This window comes from Schistocerca gregaria, unplaced genomic scaffold, assembly GCF_023897955.1.
Source record: "Schistocerca gregaria isolate iqSchGreg1 unplaced genomic scaffold, iqSchGreg1.2 ptg000569l, whole genome shotgun sequence".
Lineage (NCBI taxonomy): Eukaryota > Metazoa > Arthropoda > Insecta > Orthoptera > Acrididae > Schistocerca > Schistocerca gregaria.
The window spans coordinates 223,875-239,213 of NW_026061960.1; the positions used below are offsets into that span (position 1 = coordinate 223,875).

Here is a 15,339-nt window from a genome sequence, read left to right on the forward strand (position 1 = left end):
AAATTCTCGAACTGAAAGAGAATGCATTTTATTGTGCGGCCGCAGAACCACTGCATCCTTACCCCATGTCGCAGGAGGCTCTTGAACTCACGACTCGAGACTGCGCGCATCCGCAAAACGACAGGTTCAGGGTGCTTCTCGCGTACGACGCCATGACGAAGCTGCAGGTGGGAATCGGCGACTTGGTCGAGGTGACGCGGCCCGAAGGCGCCGACCTAGGACGCGAGCCGGTTCGCGGCGGCGCGCTGTACGCTTCCGAAGCCAGGGGAGAGGCGGAGGCGCGTCGAGCGACGTGCTCTTTCGTTGGCATGGCGTGGCCAGTTTCTAACTTTGAGCCCAGCTGTACGTGCAAATGTGCGCGCCTCTCGAGCCGCGCGTGAATTCCCGCCGTATGGGCGTGGAAAGCGGCCGCGACGTCCCAAAGACGGGCCACCTCAGGAGATAGATGAGGCCCGCTTTTTTCCGCACGTCGCTCCGAAGCCCGTCATTGTATACAATATATAATATGTGTGTGTGTATACGACTGCAGAGCGATATACTAAAGCCAGCGGCCGCAAGGCGTGGGACTCGACGGACCAGCGCGTCTGAATTGCCAGGTCAAGTTGGGAGACAAGGTCTCGGTTCGCAGGCTGAACATGTCAAGGGTCCTAGACGCCGACTCTGTTTCCTTGAGGTCCACGCCGCTCGGCCAACGCACTTCGGACGACCCTCCGGTCCCCGATGAGACCACGAAGCTGTTCGTTCGCAACCACCTGGTGGGACAATATCTGCAAACCCACATGAAGGTGGTCGTGCCAATCTACCTCAGGAAAAAGAAGTTTGTCGTCGAGAGCATCAACCAGTCAGCCGACTCGGCAGCGAAGGGAGAAATCTTTCGAGTCACCAATAACACAAAATTTTTTGTCAATGTAAATAAACATTCCGTCGGCGACAAGGATAGCCAGCTTTCGAGCGGAGCAGAGCTGTGCTTCGCCCACATCGGCGGGCTTTCAAGTCAAATACGGGAGCTTCGAGAGATGATCAAGCTCTCGCTCAAAAATCCAGGCCTGTTCCGCCGATATGGCCTGAAGCCACCGAGAGGCGCCCTTTTGTATGGTCCTCCGGGAACGGGGAAAACAATGCTCGCCAGGGCACTCGCCAAGTACACAGAGGTGCCTTGCTACGTTTTGTCTCAAGCGGGTGTCTCCGACGAAGAGGGCGTAGCCAACATTTCGGGCCTGTTCGAACGCGCGAAGGCCAACGCGCCGAGTCTGATCTTCATCGACGAAATCGACGCGATCTCGCGCAGACGGCGAGACGACAGTTCTGCCTACGAAAATCAAGCCGTCAGCGTACTGCTAACCTGCATGGACGGCATCGACGGCTGCTCCGCCGACCCCGTGGCAGAGAGCTGTCAGTTCTTCGTCCTGGCCGCGACCAACAGACCAAACGCCATCGATCCGTCGCTTCGGCGACCAGGTCGCTTCGACCGAGAAATCGAAATTCCAATTCCGAATCGACAGCAGCGCCTGGAAATTCTTCGCGTGTACCTAAAAAACATGCCACACAACTTGAAAGAGCACGAAATCGCTAGCATCGCGTCCTCGACGCACGGATACGTTGGCGCGGATCTAAGCAACCTGTGCAGGGAGGCAGGCCTTCGGTCCCTGAAGAACTTCTACCAAGACGACTCTCGCAAAAACGACCTCCGCGACTCGAAAGTCACGTTCGACGACTTTTCTTCGGCTCTCGCAGAGAGCAAGCCCAGCGTCATGCGCGACGTCATGGCGGACATTCCGAAAACGGAGTGGGACGACATAGGCGGATACGAGGACGTAAAACAGAAGCTCAAGGAAGCGGTCGAATGGCCCCTGCGATACCCCGAAGCGTTCAAGAGAATGCACATTGACCCCCCAAAAGGCATCCTGCTGTACGGCCCGCCCGGGTGCTCGAAAACCCTACTCGCCAAAGCCGTCGCGACCCAAGCGACCCTCAACTTCATCCCAGTCAAAGGTCCCGAACTTTTTTCAAAATACGTCGGCGACTCCGAAAAAGCCGTCCGGGACGTCTTCGAGAAGGCCAGAGCCGCTTCGCCCTCCATCATCTTCTTCGACGAACTGGACGCAGTAGGGGGCAGGCGAGGCCTGAGCGACGACTCGTGTCCTACCTACGACCGAGTGCTAACGCAAATGCTAAACGAGCTGGACGGCATCGAAAAGCTAAAAGACGTCCTCTTTCTCGCCACCACCAATAGACCAGACGTCATCGACGAGGCCCTGATGAGGCCGGGACGCATCGACAGAATCATCTACGTGGGCCCTCCAGACGACGAAGCCAGAAAAAAAATTTATCAACTGCAACTGAAGAAAATACCTCACGACGACCAGCAACTGAACGTAGACCGACTAGTTCAGCTGAGCAGAGGACTCTCTGGCGCGGAAATCACGTCCGCCTGTCGCGAGGCGTGCCTTCTAGCCATGCAAGATGACATCGAAGTGAAAAAAGTACAAGAAAAATATTTCATAACGGCTCTGCAACACATTCAACCAGGAATTACAAAAAAAATGCTGTCATACTACGAGTCGTTCGCCCGAGCTTTCAAACCAACCGTCTGACCAGAAAGCGCGGCGCTACGGTGGGAAAAAACCCCTTCATATCGGCACAGATATGAGGGCCTCGAGGGCGACTTGACACATGATAATGCTCCCTGTTTTCACGATATTTCGATGGGGATCGTAGGCCCCCCCTTTCTTCATCCTGTCTAACACGTAATTGTCGACGTTCAGAATCGCCCCTGTTTTGATCTTTCTCAGGCTGCCAATCACGAAAAGGACGCTGCATTCCATTTCCACTGCGAGCACGCCAGCCCTGCTCCAGAGTTCGTTGTCATTTCCTAAAAACCCATCGTAAAGCTTGCCCTCGGTGGCAATGACGCCAATGCCACACTTTATGTTCGGATTGTCGGAACAGGCCTTCTTCAACGCCTGAACGACGGAATAGTCGGCAACCGCGGGATAAGAAATAGGAATCAAAGCCGGCGTCACGCCGTCGCTGCGGATGGCCCCGGTCGCAATGATGATGCTCGCCTCTCGAAACTCCGGCTGAAAAGAGCCGCAGGTCCCTGCACGAATGATCACCTTGACACCTGCCTAGTTGAGAAAAACACAAAAGTGAAATCATAACGGTTAGGTTGCAAACGTACACCTCCTACACAACTGGCAGCTATGCGCCGTAACTGGACAGGCGAATCTGACCGCCTGCTTCGCAATTTCTCGTTTTTGTCGCCGTACCGCTATGAGCTCTTCGAACGCCACTGAGGCGCCACTTCCACCCACTCCATGACTAGATACCGTGACTTTTGCGTTGACGTTTTGTTTGTATCAGTGTTTAAGTGGGTGCAGATCTGTCGTGCCAGCTTTAGAGTAGGGGCTGTAATACATATCGTACACATACCTGGAATGTTCTTGTAAGTACCCGTGTAGGTGTAATACTCACGGACTTCAGAGACGGTTATGGGTGCCTGAAAGAGCGAAGGTTGTAAGAGCAATCGCGAACAGGGGTCATTTGAATCGAACCTTGTGTGCGGGTAACCACATTTCAACAAAGAAATATCATGGGAACGACCTCAAAGACAATCGCTCAGGTAGAGCTGTCACTTATCCTCGAGTAAATAACCTATTGCATAATGGGTGACTTGCGCCCTCCTTGGCCTTGGGGTCCCCTGAAAAAAAATTTCCCTTGAACGACAACGCGCATACATCTAATAATGTCGAAATATAGCGCGCCCTCTCTGGATCTCCCACAACTATGGCACGGGCTGCGATCAGAGATCGCTTCAGTTTCATTATTCCCGGCAATACGTCCGCCATCGTTTACTGTGCACGGGACCTTGAGTCAAAATGATGCACGGAGACATTTTTGTAGAATTCGAACCTTTCAAGAAATTCTGATTCTTTGATCAAGAAAATAAAAGCATTCTTGAGGTTTCAATGTCTTCGTGTTCGCTTTGAGCGGGGCGACGAGACGCGAGCGTCAATCGAAGCGTGATGACACTTTGCCTGGGCAAGCGGGCCTAAAAAACTTTCTCAAGAGAAAAAACGCGCATTCGGCCAAACTAACAGAAAAATGAAGCCGCGGCGGAGATAAGAGCCGCAGAGTCGCAACACGTACGTAGAGAAGAGAAAGCCTGGCCGAAAATACACACGTCGAGGAAGCTATACATGCTTAGTACAGGGTCAAACGTGAAGCTTTAGCAAAAAAAAGCTTGCTCGGCAAAGGATGGACGATTTTACAAAATTTCGCATCGCAGTTTTTTCTTATCACCTTATAACCCATGTCGAGCAATCCGAAAGATAGAAAATCAGAAAAACTGACGGTGGATATGTCTGAGTTTCCGTTACTCCTGAAGGTTCGGTATATGCGGTTTGCGTATTTCAGATCGCGAGAGACGACTAACCGCTCTTGGTCTACATAAGGGATACGACAAACTGCACATCAGAACGGGTCATTTTACGCCCATTCACGCCGGCTACGAACCGCTGAAACGCCCCTTAGAGGTCTACAAAAGGTACTTTTTCGACTGAAAATTTTTTTTACAGCTGCTGATTCTTTTTGTGCGAAAGATACGGCGTGATCAATTTAGACAAGCCGTCAAACCCATCTTCTCACGAGGTAGTGGCTTGGGTGAAGAAAATTTTGAGAGTCAAGAAAACAGGACACAGCGGAACACTAGATCCCAAAGTGACGGGATGTCTGGTTGTTTGCATAGAACAGTCAACTCGATTGGTTAAATCTCAACAGAAATCCGGCAAGCAATATATCGCTGTTGCTAGATTGCATGATGTGGCAACGGAATCAGACGTGTTGAAAGCTTTAGAAACTCTTCGAGGTGCTCTGTACCAGCGCCCCCCTATCATTTCTGCAGTGAAACGTCGCCTACGCGTCAGAACTATCTATGACTCCAAGTTGTTGGACTTCAACCCAGAGCAAAAATTGGCGTGTTTCAAAATTGATTGTGAGGCAGGAACTTATATCAGAACTTTCTGCGTTCACCTTGGGCTTCTTTTAGGAACGGGCGCACATATGCAAGAACTCCGACGTTCCAGGTCAGGAATCGTGAGCGAAGATTCCGGACTCGTCACAATGCATGACATACTAGACGCTCAATGGCTTTACGACCATACGAACGACGAAACTTACCTCAGGCGCGTAATTCGACCCCTGGAATACCTTCTGACGGGGTTCAAGAGAATCGTAGTCAAAGATAGCGCGGTTTGTTCTATCTGCTACGGAGCAAAACTCATGATTCCAGGAGTGCTGCGCTTCGAAGACGGAATAAGTTTAGACGAAGTCGTCGTCCTCATTACCACAAAGGGCGAAGCTATCGCACTCGCCATAGCTCAAATGACGGCCGTCGTCATGGCAACGTGCGATCACGGCGTCGTGGCGAAAACGAAAAGAGTCATCATGGACAGAGATGTGTATCCTAGATCGTGGGGTCTGGGACCCTACGCACAACTCAAAAAAAAAATGATCGCCGATGGAAAACTCGACAAATACGGAAAACCAAACGAAAACACGCCAAAGGACTGGATTCAAAGCTACGTTGACCTCAGTGGAAATAAAGGCAACGATCACCTTGTCATGTCTACCACTACTACTATACAGCCTGTTTTACAAGACCAACCAGACGTCAACTCAGAAAAAGATGATGGTAAAAAGAAAAAACACAAGAGAAAACATAAACATCACCTATCGGAAACGTCAAACGAAAATGACGAACCCAAACCAAAAAAGCGAAAATCAAAGACTTAAAACTGTACAAAAGACGCACTTCTATCTTCGCACTAGGCAACGTCAGGACCCTTAAATGCAATATACATGCACACAACAGCATGTCCCATGTCAGATCAGAACCAAAACTACGAGGCTTTTAATATAATATTTATAATATTGCTTTATCGACAGCTGGATGCTGGGAGCTCAGTGATGGACGTTTCTTCTACTCTATCCTCCCTTCTAGAAGGTGGGTTCGATATCGGCAACGAAGCCGAAGAACAATGAAGAGGCAGCTTCATCTTGAAATACATCTGCTGATATATATAGATCAATTTAACAATTTCCTTCGTTTCTGCAATGTCCAATGGCGTCTTGTAAGCGTATGATCTGGCGAACGGGTTGGCACCATACTCCAACAGCAGCATCACAATGGGCACCGACTTCTCCTGTACTGCGATGTGGAGAGGTGTGTATCCATTCTGAAATGGAATTTCTAAGTTAGCACCCTGTTTGATCAAATAACGAACTATCTTCACGTGATTCTTCTGACTCGCCACATAAAGTGCCGTGGCACCTTTGTATGTCGTCGCGTTGAGATTTGCATTGTTCTTGACCAACAGCTTGCAAATTTTGTAATGGCCTTTCTGCGCCGCGATGTACAGGGGCGTGTATCCGCTCCCAAAAATCATGTCCGTTCTTGCCCCGTACTGAACCAAGATAACAGCCACGTTGTAGTGCCCATTTTGACAAGCCACGTAAAGGCTTGTGGAGCCATTCCCACACACACGGTTGACCAGCGCATTCTTCTTACAAAGTAGCTCTACGACCTTTGCATGACCATTCTGAGATGCTATGTATAGCGGTGTGTACCCGTCCAAAAATGTCGTCTCCACATTGGATCGATGCGATAGATATTCCACGCAATCCGAATGACCGTTCTGAGCTGCAACGTACAACGGCGTAGACCCGTCTCCATCCTTCGCCTCTGTATTCGCCCCACACTCTACCAACAACTTCACTACCTGATAATGTCCATTTCTCGCCGCAACGTACAACGGCGTAAATCCTGTCTTAAATGTCACTTCTAAGTTCGCCCCTGCATCCACCAACAACTTGGCCACTTCATACCTTCCTTGCTGGGCCGCAATATATAACGGTGTAGACCCGTTCGAACAGGTGGATTCAATGTTTGCTCCATACTTTAACAAAAGCTTCACCGCTTCTATCCTCCCGTTCTGAGCCGATATATACAAAGGCGTGTACCCATTTCTAAACACGCACTCCGTGTTGGCACCAGCCTCAATCAGCAATTTTAAGGCCTCCGTGTTTCCTTCCTGCGAAGCTATTTCGTCTATCTGTCAGCTCTCATACCACAAAAAAGCACCGCGACTCGCTCCTAACGTACCGATGTAAAGTGGCGTCGACCCATCGTGCGACCTTACATTGGGATCTGCACCAGACTCCAATAAACAACTAACAATTTTTCTGATGATGGTATATCCGGTCAATACAAAATCTCTTGCGCTTTCAAGTCATGCCACTCTCTGTACGTACTTATTTCCAACCTGTGCGGACACATAAATTGGAATCTTCTTTTTGTGGTAGTGCGAATACGCGAGTGACCTGTCATTTTCTAACAGTTTTTTCAAGAATGCAATATGCTGTCCTTTTATGGCCCATATCAGTTTTTTCGTGTCTTTTTGACACTGCTTTAACTCTCTCATAATCTTGTGCACGGTATCTGACCATGTTACATGTTCATTCTTCAAACCAGCAAATTCTCGATAAAACAAATTTCTCCATATTTCCTGATTCAAAACTATAGACCTCCACCTGTCATGTTTCAAATCAAGGCAGAGAAAGAGTTAGACGGTTACTCTCTATAGATTCCATAATGTAGACTGGTCATGCGTATAAGATACAGCTCGGCTTAAAAAATAAAAAAGAACGCAAAATAGAGTTGAAAATGTCAACTCGCTTGTCAAAAACACCAAATTTAAATGTCTTGGTATGACCTCCAAAACTACGTCACGTACTCCTTGCATACAAACAAAACTAATTTCAAATCCTCGTAGCACAGATGCTTCAGAATCTTGTGAGCGTAGACGTTAGAAATATGCTCAGCGCTACATGGCTTCTATACACTAGTATAGTAAGTACAGCACCCCAATGCGGGCAGATACATACCAGCAGCTTAACTTCAAACGGGAAGGAGTTGATGTTTGCAATTGTACAATGGCTACCCTCGCAATTCTCGAAAGAGAGATGCGTCCTATGACACTTTCTTTCTGTCATATTCATAGTTAACAGGCTACTTTTGAACGAACTATATAGCGTGCAAAATGCTGAAGGTGAGTCTATTGCTGTGAGTTGTATCAAATGGAGTGAATTATTAAAAAAATCTATCAATATATCTTTTCTTTTAACAGGCAATAAAATTTTGAGAAGTAATTTGATTGAGATGAATTCCACTAATTTTGAACTATCGGTTCAACGATTTTTAGAATTTGTTCGGCGTTGTTACGGCCGAAAGCGAGTGCATATCGATAATCTAAAGAAGTGTGTGATAAGAGTAGGAAAACGATAGGCTAATGTGTTTAGAAGTTTCTTGTCTGTGATACAGCAAAAAAGGCTATCAGAAATCTACATCTCACACACTCTACATCGACTTCATGCACTCACTTTTTTTTTAAAATTGCGTGTAATATCGATTTTTAGTCACGCAGACGGATACCCGAGAAAGGTGAGTCTACGTTTTGCTTCATCGACATGCTATGTAGGGAACACAGGAACACATTGGTCTTAATATTCTGAGATTTTTTTACTGTTGGAAACTTGATAAATATTTTGATTTAAAAATCTGCCATAGAAAGCTTTGAACAGCGTGTTGAGTGCCAATGTTGCAGGGCAATAGTCTCATATGTGATCTATCAGATACCAAAAATGCAGTTCAAGAAGAAAGCATAGTCCTGAACACGCCCTCTAGTCTAATACTGAGCGACCTGGCAGACAGGGACGATACATTATTAAATTTTCAAGAAAGTGGGTACAATACCCAGAATGACAAACTTCAAGAAAAACCGGGCGGTCCCTACCCGGATGCGAAATCCGGCCCTAGCTCGGGTGTTGTCAGGAGTGAGCCTGGGTTGAATGTAGATTCTGTGCCGAAAACAATCGAACAGGATAGACGGCGGAGGTTAGAACACAAACATGTAGATGTCGTTAATTATTTTCCGATGAAGGTACACAGTTTACGTTTCGCGTGAGCGCGTCAATTTCTTGCATGTACCTGTTGACATTTTTTTCGTGAACAGTCAGAGACGGAGAAGCGAGATGATGCAAGTTTGTTGGCAGTCGATTTGAGTCGGAGGAGTCTTACATGTATAGGTAGCATTCTTGGGATGAGATCACTTCAAGTTCTTGACTTGTCTAATAACTTCCTCAGAGAGATAGATGAGATAGGCGCATTGAAGTCTCTGGTGAGTTTGAACGTGTCTTACAATTTGCTTGAGGAGGTTCCGAGTTCGGTGGCCTCTTTGAGTCGATTGGAAGTGCTGATATTGGAGGGCAACAAAATTTCTGACCTGGAGCGACTGACGGCAAGGTTGAGTGCGTTGAGCAGCTTGAGGCGGTTGAATGTGAGCAAAAATGACGTGGCGAAGAGAGAGGGGTATCGCGAGCTTGTGATTCGTTGGTTACCAATGCTCACGGACTTGGATGACAAAAGGGTGACAGTGGAAGAGGGATTAGGGGTTTTGCACGTTGCGCAAGGGACGATGAAGAAAAGTACGCCCGATAGTGGTGCCATGAAGAGGGGGATGCATCGGTTTTTTGCTGGCAACACGACCGAGCCGAGGAGGAGAAGGCCTGAGTACTGGGCGATCGGTCAGGTCCGGCCGCATCAGAGGGACGAATATTTTCGCAATTTGGAGTCGGAGAACAGCGCGCTGAAGTTGGAGAACCAGTCTATGAAGGAGTTGTTGAACAAAAAGAATTTAGAGATGGCGAAGGTTTGTGATATTTTTTATGAGATGAGGCAGGAATTGGCGTTATTGAACATTGACAAGCAGTTTGACTTGGATACGGCAGATTTGGTATTGAAGGGCTATCGAGATTCCGCTGGGGTCGCGGTTAGGAAAGAAGGCTGGGAGAAGGCCGATTGGCGAGTGCCTATGGAGAATGAGTTGAGTTCTCCGACGGCCGTGGGTAGTTTTTGTGAGAGCCCCTATATTGGGACAAAGATGAGAGGGAGGGGTTTGAAAGAGAGGAGAGATACGGAGGTGGATTTTTTGGCGATGTCGAGGATGCACAGGGCGGCTTTCAGGTACAAGATGTTGTTGTTGCAGATTCAACACTTGAAGTCTAAAAAGGCTCGAGTTGAGAAATATTTGGAGATGCAGAGGTTCGAGCTGGAGAGGGTTTCAGAGAGCGTGAAAGATACGAACTACGGGGCGTTGGTGGAGAAGAAGCGACGCGTCAAAAGGCTAGAGTTGAAGATAAGGGAGTTGGATAATCGCTTGGTGTCGATGATCACGGAGCGAAGGGAGAGCAAGGCGACTATCTCAGGCTTGGACCCAAGCATGCTTGAAGAGTGCTTCGAGATGGGCGAGATGATTAGGCATTTGCAGTTCCTTTTGGAGGAGAAGGAGGAGCAAGTAGAGATGTATCAGAGAGAGTTGGAGGAGAGAGGCTTGTCGGTGGAGGAGTTGACTTGTGTTTGGGGGGGCGAAAATGGCAAAGATAAGTTGAAGAAGTCATGGGAGGATTTGAACATAGGGAGAGAAGAGGCGTTGGACAGCGACACGGAGGAGGATGAATTGAGTGAGTCAGAAAGCAGCAGTTTTGAGGTCGAATGTTCGAAGGATCGGGTGAAGCAGTTGGAGGCTGAAAACGCGCTGTTGAGAGAGATGGATGCTATGGACTTGACATGCGAGAAGAGCAGTTGCATAGCAAGGGGGAGCAAACAGTCTAAGGGAGAATTTTTGTCAAAGATACGAAAATTGTACGGCTCAAATGAATTGGGTGAAGCGGCAGATTCCAACTTGATGCTAAGAATGTTAAAAAAGAAGAAGATTGAATCGATTGTTGGTTTACAGGTTGAGTTTTTGTTTCAAATGCTTCTGTTTAGAATGGGCACTCTTTTTGAACTATACAATATGGGCTCCGCGGTTGCTGATAGGGCCGAATTTGAAGTGTCGGAGAAGGAAAAGAGGTCTCAGAAGACGAAGGTACAACACGTACAACTTTTTTTGTATCGTATGGTTGATCGGCTTAAGAAGGTGAACGCGGCGTTTGGCGAGCTGAAAGCCGAAGCACCGCATTCTGAAGGAAATGGTAACGCGGGTATCGACGGTTCCTCGAAAATATTTGAGTGGATTCCTGGAAAAATAAGCAATCCTGTTGTCGAAGAGAGACGTGTTGAATCGCGTCACGAGGACTCCCCTGAATTAGATGACGAAGGGAGCAAGCGCGCAGACGTGGTCAGACGTTCCAAGTTGTCAGCAAAAGAGTATAAATTGTCATCTCCGAAAGCCAACAGTTCACAAGAGAAAAGGACTCCTCGATCGCAAGCGTACTATCGCAAAATATGTATCGTTTCATAATTTTTTCCAACTGCCTGACACGAATCAGTGAACACAATCAAAAGCGTTCGCCAGCGAATTTGTCAAAACGGGCTGTTTTGTGTCATCTCAAAAAACGCGCAATCCTGAATTAAAAGAGGGGCGAGCTACCAGTTCCACGATTTTTTTCCCTTTATTTCATGTGTTTTTAGAGTGTGTAGCTTCAAAGAGCGTGCATCGACGTGGAGGACCGGCGCGCGTACGTACCGCAACCTCGTTCGCCGTTCACATATCCTGGCAGTTTTGAGGTGTTACAAAAAATGAAAAAAAAAAAAAACTCTTTTTTTCGATACGCGGATTCAAAGGTTCCGCGATGGCTATTGACTCGGCTTTGAAATATCAGGTATCTTTTAAAAATACCATTGGCATTTTTGTCGAGAATTTGCCTAACATTGACACGCTGCAAATGTTTTTTTAGCTCGTAGCTGAATGCGGGAGTGCCAGAGCTGCAAATCTTACTCTTCCTCACGGAACACTTAAAACGCCAGTATTCATGCCAGTGGGAACCAACGTGCGTCGCGCAAGACCCCCACGACGGAGCCTCTTTTTCAAGAGAAGTTGACCCTTCTTCTTTTTTTTTTTTAAAGGGCACTATAAAAGGCCTTACGAACGAAGAGGTCGAGAAGCTAGGCTTTGGCATCATCCTGGGGAATACGTATCATCTTGGAAACCGTCCCGGGTTGGACGTAATAGAGAAAGTTGGCGGCCTCCACAAATTCATGAATTGGAACCGAAACTTGCTTACAGACAGCGGCGGATTCCAGATGGTTTCCTTGCTTCCGTTGGCGAAGGTGACAGAAGAGGGGGTGCTTTTTCGATCTCCGCATGATGGCTCTCAAATGGCGCTCACTCCAGAGCACTCGATGCGCATTCAAAACGCGATTGGAGCCGACATCATCATGGCGCTAGATGACGTCGTCGCAACGATGACCGAGTTGCCACGAATAGAGGAAGCCATGTACAGAACTCTCAGGTGGATAGACCGATGTATAGAGGCGCACAAAAGGCCTCACGACCAAAACCTTTTTGGGTACGCGCCGCGTCGAAAAGCAGTACGCGCAATACATACAAATTACGCATAAATCAGAAAAATAATTGACACGTACCTAGAATTGTCCAGGGAGGCCTCGACCCCGAATTGAGGAAGATTTGCATTAAGAATTTGCTGTCCAAAAATCTCCCGGGATACGCCATCGGGGGGTTGTCTGGCGGCGAGGCCAAGGACGTGTTTTGGCGTATAGTCAAAATTTGCACAGATCTTCTCCCGAAAGACAAACCGAGGTATTTGATGGGGGTGGGCCATGCGCTCGATATGGTCGTATGCGTGGCTTTAGGAGTGGACATGTTCGATTGCGTCTATCCGAGTCGCACCGCTCGACTAGGCACCGCGCTCGCCAGAAGGGGGAACCTGAATTTAAGGTCTGCTGTGCATCAATGTAGTTATGTACCCATAGAAGAAGAGTGTCTATGTGAAGTCTGTAAGCGATACACGCGCGCTTACTTGCATTTTTTGTACAAAACTGAAGGAATTGCCTGTCAGCTGCTTACTATACACAATTTGAGCTTTCAGAAAAGACTGATGGATAACCTTCATCAAGCAATAGCTAACGGTGTATTCCCCGAGTTCGTGTGCGAATTCTTGTTACATCAGTTCCCAGAAAAAGATTATCCCGCCTGGGTCGTCAAAGCGCTTCACAGCGTTGGTATCTTCATTTGAAATAAAAAAAAAAAATACGAAAAGGTTGCTCACTTCTTTTTTCATGGCAGCTCGTTAGCGCTCGCTGTTCCAGAGGGCTCGACAAGACAGACTCGACTGGGGCACCTCGCATTCTGCATGAAAGCAGTGCTCCTAGAAGACTGTTTTTCTGGGATTCTAAAATAACCATGAAACTGGCTGTTCCACCGGTCGAGGATTGGGATATCAAATGGGAGGATATAGAGCTGGGCGAGCAAATAGGTAAAGGTAGCTTCGGGCTCGTCTTCAAAGCCAAATACATGGGCATAGACGTGACTGCCAAACAAATCAGTGGTGACGTTGAAAAGGTCAAAAAATTCCACCACGAAGCTTCTATATTGAGGTACGTGTAAAGATTAAAAAGGATAGCCCCTCATGCAACGTTCTCTGCGCCGCGTCCCTGAAAAGGCTGTCCGCTCGTCGGACTCTCCCGCCAAATACAGCGGCCAGTGCTCACCTCTTTTTCTTAGATCGCTTCGCCACCCACTAATCGTGCTGTGGATGGGTGTCTGCAGATGTGGAGACAAGTTTTATCTGATACAGGAATACGTATCAATGGGGAGTCTACACAGCATCTTGACCAATCACTCAATAGAACTCTCTTGGGCTGTTTGTTCGAAAATGGCTCTAGAAATTTCACAAGCTACGCTTTTTTTACACAGAAAAGGAATTTTACATAGGGACCTCAAGGCGGAAAACGTACTCGTCGAGGGCTCAGAATACGATCTGTCGACAACAGGCTTTTTTGGAAGGTGCAAAGTGCGTATTTTTTCGGCGCACGCAAGAACAGGGTACAGCTGCAGAGAAGAATGGCTTTAACAATAATTTTTTTTCTTTTCTGGGGTGAAAAAAAAGGTCGCCGATTTTGGGTTATCGACCCTGCTCAGCGACGATGAAGTACCCATGTCTGAGGTCGGTACACCGTGGTGGAGGGCACCGGAGCTGTCAACGCATCATTACGGACCAGCTGCGGACGTGTTCAGTACGTACCACTGAAGGGTCGTTTTCCTTTTGCGGTGGTCCTGACCACACCTGACGCGCCAGGCTTTGGGATTTTATTGTGCGAAATTATTACGAGAAGAAATGGAGATGACATTCGCGCCGGAATGACGTATGAAAGAGTATGTATACGTGTCAACTTGTATAGGTGTTGTCACTGAGGCGGTTTTGACTTTCTCTCTTTTCGCGGTTTAGAACAGGTTGGATTTCGCGACAGACCCAGAGTTGTTGATGAAGGACCCAGAACTCGGCCCTTTGATGGCGATGAGCCCGCCTGGTATGAAGGACCTGGCGATGAGGTGCTGTAGAGAGGATCCAAACGAACGCCCGAAGACAGAACAGTTGGTGCAGGAGTTGGAGTGCCTGTCCCTCAAGTTTGTCGAGCTCAGCAAATACTGCTTCTCGATGTTAAAGAAGCTTCTGCTGGGCTCGGACGGCAACGACAGCTACCACGAGGACATTTTGCCTCAGTTAATTTATGTACCATATAAAATCTGGGTAACCGCTGTTGGTGCGCTGATAGAGAAGGACACAGACGTAGCGCAATTAAGAGTACCTGCAGCTCGAGTCTTCGATCTAATTGAAAAACGCCTTCAGCGACAGATGGGCAGATGTCTGGACGAACTAGGAAAACAGTTTCTGTCTAAGGTGATGAAGGTCCAGGGCAAAAACCCGCCCATCGATATCAAAGATTTTTCTCGACTATGGAAGTGGGTTTCCGTTTTCGAAAGAAGCATTCGACATCGCACCGTTCTGCCCTTGTTTCGCTACGGATTTATACACGGATTTGTGTATAGCCGTACAGCAAGGCAACTCTTATTAAATCACGGCGTCGACGGCACATTCATCATTCATTCCAGCAGCAGCCAGCCAGACTCCCTAATTGTATCTTACTTACACAAAAAAAAACTGCATCAAGTACGTATCAAATTAGGAGCTCTGGACGATCCGAGGGGCGGCCACTTCATACTCAAGAACAGCAAATTCAAAACCTTAACAGAAGCCCTGAGTCACATCAGCAACTTTCACGCCACGACGCAGCGCCCTGTGCTACAGTATGTCTATCCAAATCGCCCGATCGACGCACCAGAATTCCAAAAGGCGCTGCTGGAAGTAGAGCGGTGCCCTGGTGTCAGTCGACCTCTATGAAAAACATAACTTTCCTCACGTATCTTGTACAAGTTATAAAAAATCAAGCGGTCCTGTACTCCCGCCTTTTATGCACCT

At 47.8% G+C, this 15,339-nt stretch overlaps 7 protein-coding genes across 8 annotated transcripts; 5 read left to right on the forward strand and 2 right to left on the reverse strand.

Moving 5' to 3' along the window:
- The first annotated feature begins 67 nt into the window (after positions 1–67).
- On the forward strand, positions 68–2,603 carry LOC126315409 (ATPase family protein 2 homolog). Its single transcript, XM_049992662.1, has 2 exons — positions 68–342; positions 559–2,603. Exons 1-2 carry the CDS (start codon positions 153–155, stop codon positions 2,592–2,594), a joined length of 2,226 nt encoding a protein of 741 aa, XP_049848619.1. The 5' UTR covers positions 68–152; the 3' UTR covers positions 2,595–2,603.
- A 27-nt stretch (positions 2,604–2,630) lies between these two features.
- Positions 2,631–3,840, reverse strand: LOC126315303 (uridine phosphorylase-like). Its single transcript, XM_049992542.1, has 4 exons — positions 3,738–3,840; positions 3,433–3,499; positions 3,270–3,334; positions 2,631–3,128 (listed from the first exon to the last, which is right to left on the reverse strand). Exons 1-4 carry the CDS (start codon positions 3,822–3,824, stop codon positions 2,631–2,633), a joined length of 717 nt encoding a protein of 238 aa, XP_049848499.1. The 5' UTR covers positions 3,825–3,840.
- Positions 3,841–4,286: 446 nt separating this feature from the next.
- On the forward strand, positions 4,287–5,800 carry LOC126315380 (uncharacterized). Its single transcript, XM_049992634.1, has 3 exons — positions 4,287–4,387; positions 4,455–4,546; positions 4,602–5,800. Exons 1-3 carry the CDS (start codon positions 4,313–4,315, stop codon positions 5,791–5,793), a joined length of 1,359 nt encoding a protein of 452 aa, XP_049848591.1. The 5' UTR covers positions 4,287–4,312; the 3' UTR covers positions 5,794–5,800.
- Positions 5,801–5,842: 42 nt separating this feature from the next.
- On the reverse strand, positions 5,843–8,145 carry LOC126315379 (ankyrin-1-like). Of its 2 annotated transcripts, none has more exons than XM_049992632.1 (5): positions 7,945–8,145; positions 7,794–7,849; positions 7,312–7,590; positions 7,163–7,242; positions 5,843–7,099 (listed from the first exon to the last, which is right to left on the reverse strand). In XM_049992632.1, the coding sequence occupies exons 1-5, from the start codon at positions 8,056–8,058 to the stop codon at positions 5,937–5,939; spliced, it is 1,692 nt and encodes a 563-aa protein (XP_049848589.1). In that variant the 5' UTR covers positions 8,059–8,145; the 3' UTR covers positions 5,843–5,936. The 2 variants fall into 2 exon arrangements, with proteins under 2 accessions (XP_049848589.1, XP_049848590.1); XM_049992633.1 differs by having other exon boundaries at positions 7,312–7,576; positions 7,945–7,970.
- Positions 8,146–8,622: 477 nt separating this feature from the next.
- LOC126315377 (centriolin-like) lies at positions 8,623–11,497 on the forward strand. Its single transcript, XM_049992631.1, has 2 exons — positions 8,623–8,999; positions 9,072–11,497. The coding sequence occupies exons 1-2, from the start codon at positions 8,655–8,657 to the stop codon at positions 11,358–11,360; spliced, it is 2,634 nt and encodes an 877-aa protein (XP_049848588.1). The 5' UTR covers positions 8,623–8,654; the 3' UTR covers positions 11,361–11,497.
- Positions 11,498–11,691: 194 nt separating this feature from the next.
- On the forward strand, positions 11,692–13,260 carry LOC126315410 (queuine tRNA-ribosyltransferase catalytic subunit 1-like). Its single transcript, XM_049992663.1, is given in 4 exon segments — positions 11,692–11,721; positions 11,797–11,889; positions 11,966–12,408; positions 12,489–13,260. Coding segments are annotated over 4 exon segments (1,338 nt in total).
- LOC126315289 (LIM domain kinase 2-like) lies at positions 13,133–15,336 on the forward strand. Its single transcript, XM_049992527.1, has 5 exons — positions 13,133–13,456; positions 13,584–13,872; positions 13,969–14,095; positions 14,158–14,234; positions 14,308–15,336. The coding sequence occupies exons 1-5, from the start codon at positions 13,263–13,265 to the stop codon at positions 15,259–15,261; spliced, it is 1,641 nt and encodes a 546-aa protein (XP_049848484.1). The 5' UTR covers positions 13,133–13,262; the 3' UTR covers positions 15,262–15,336.
- The last annotated feature ends 3 nt before the right edge of the window (positions 15,337–15,339 follow it).

Excerpts from the sequence above, each read along its gene's own strand:
- LOC126315409 (XM_049992662.1), top strand. The coding sequence starts at position 153 with ATGACGAAGCTGCAGGTGGGAATCGGCGACTTGGTCGAGGTGACGCGG. Across the intron at positions 343-558 it reads TTCTAACTTTGAGCCCAGCT|GCGTGGGACTCGACGGACCA; the intron begins GTACGTGCAAAT and ends AGCGGCCGCAAG.
- LOC126315303 (XM_049992542.1), bottom strand. The coding sequence starts at position 3,824 with ATGAAACTGAAGCGATCTCTGATCGCAGCCCGTGCCATAGTTGTGGGA. Across the intron at positions 3,500-3,737 it reads ATATTTCGACATTATTAGAT|GCACCCATAACCGTCTCTGA; the intron begins GTATGCGCGTTG and ends TCGCTCTTTCAG. Across the intron at positions 3,129-3,269 it reads CGTTCGAAGAGCTCATAGCG|GCAGGTGTCAAGGTGATCAT; the intron begins GTACGGCGACAA and ends TTTCTCAACTAG.
- LOC126315380 (XM_049992634.1), top strand. The coding sequence starts at position 4,313 with ATGTCGAGCAATCCGAAAGATAGAAAATCAGAAAAACTGACGGTGGAT. Across the intron at positions 4,388-4,454 it reads AGTTTCCGTTACTCCTGAAG|GGATACGACAAACTGCACAT; the intron begins GTTCGGTATATG and ends GGTCTACATAAG. Across the intron at positions 4,547-4,601 it reads CCCTTAGAGGTCTACAAAAG|ATACGGCGTGATCAATTTAG; the intron begins GTACTTTTTCGA and ends TTTGTGCGAAAG.
- LOC126315379 (XM_049992632.1), bottom strand. The coding sequence starts at position 8,058 with ATGAATATGACAGAAAGAAAGTGTCATAGGACGCATCTCTCTTTCGAG. Across the intron at positions 7,591-7,793 it reads GTTTTGTTTGTATGCAAGGA|GTGGAGGTCTATAGTTTTGA; the intron begins GTACGTGACGTA and ends GAAACATGACAG. Across the intron at positions 7,243-7,311 it reads TCCGCACAGGTTGGAAATAA|AAAAATTGTTAGTTGTTTAT; the intron begins GTACGTACAGAG and ends TACCATCATCAG.
- LOC126315377 (XM_049992631.1), top strand. The coding sequence starts at position 8,655 with ATGTTGCAGGGCAATAGTCTCATATGTGATCTATCAGATACCAAAAAT. Across the intron at positions 9,000-9,071 it reads TTAATTATTTTCCGATGAAG|TCAGAGACGGAGAAGCGAGA; the intron begins GTACACAGTTTA and ends TTTCGTGAACAG.
- LOC126315289 (XM_049992527.1), top strand. The coding sequence starts at position 13,263 with ATGAAACTGGCTGTTCCACCGGTCGAGGATTGGGATATCAAATGGGAG. Across the intron at positions 13,873-13,968 it reads GCTTTTTTGGAAGGTGCAAA|GTCGCCGATTTTGGGTTATC; the intron begins GTGCGTATTTTT and ends GTGAAAAAAAAG. Across the intron at positions 14,096-14,157 it reads ACCAGCTGCGGACGTGTTCA|GCTTTGGGATTTTATTGTGC; the intron begins GTACGTACCACT and ends CTGACGCGCCAG.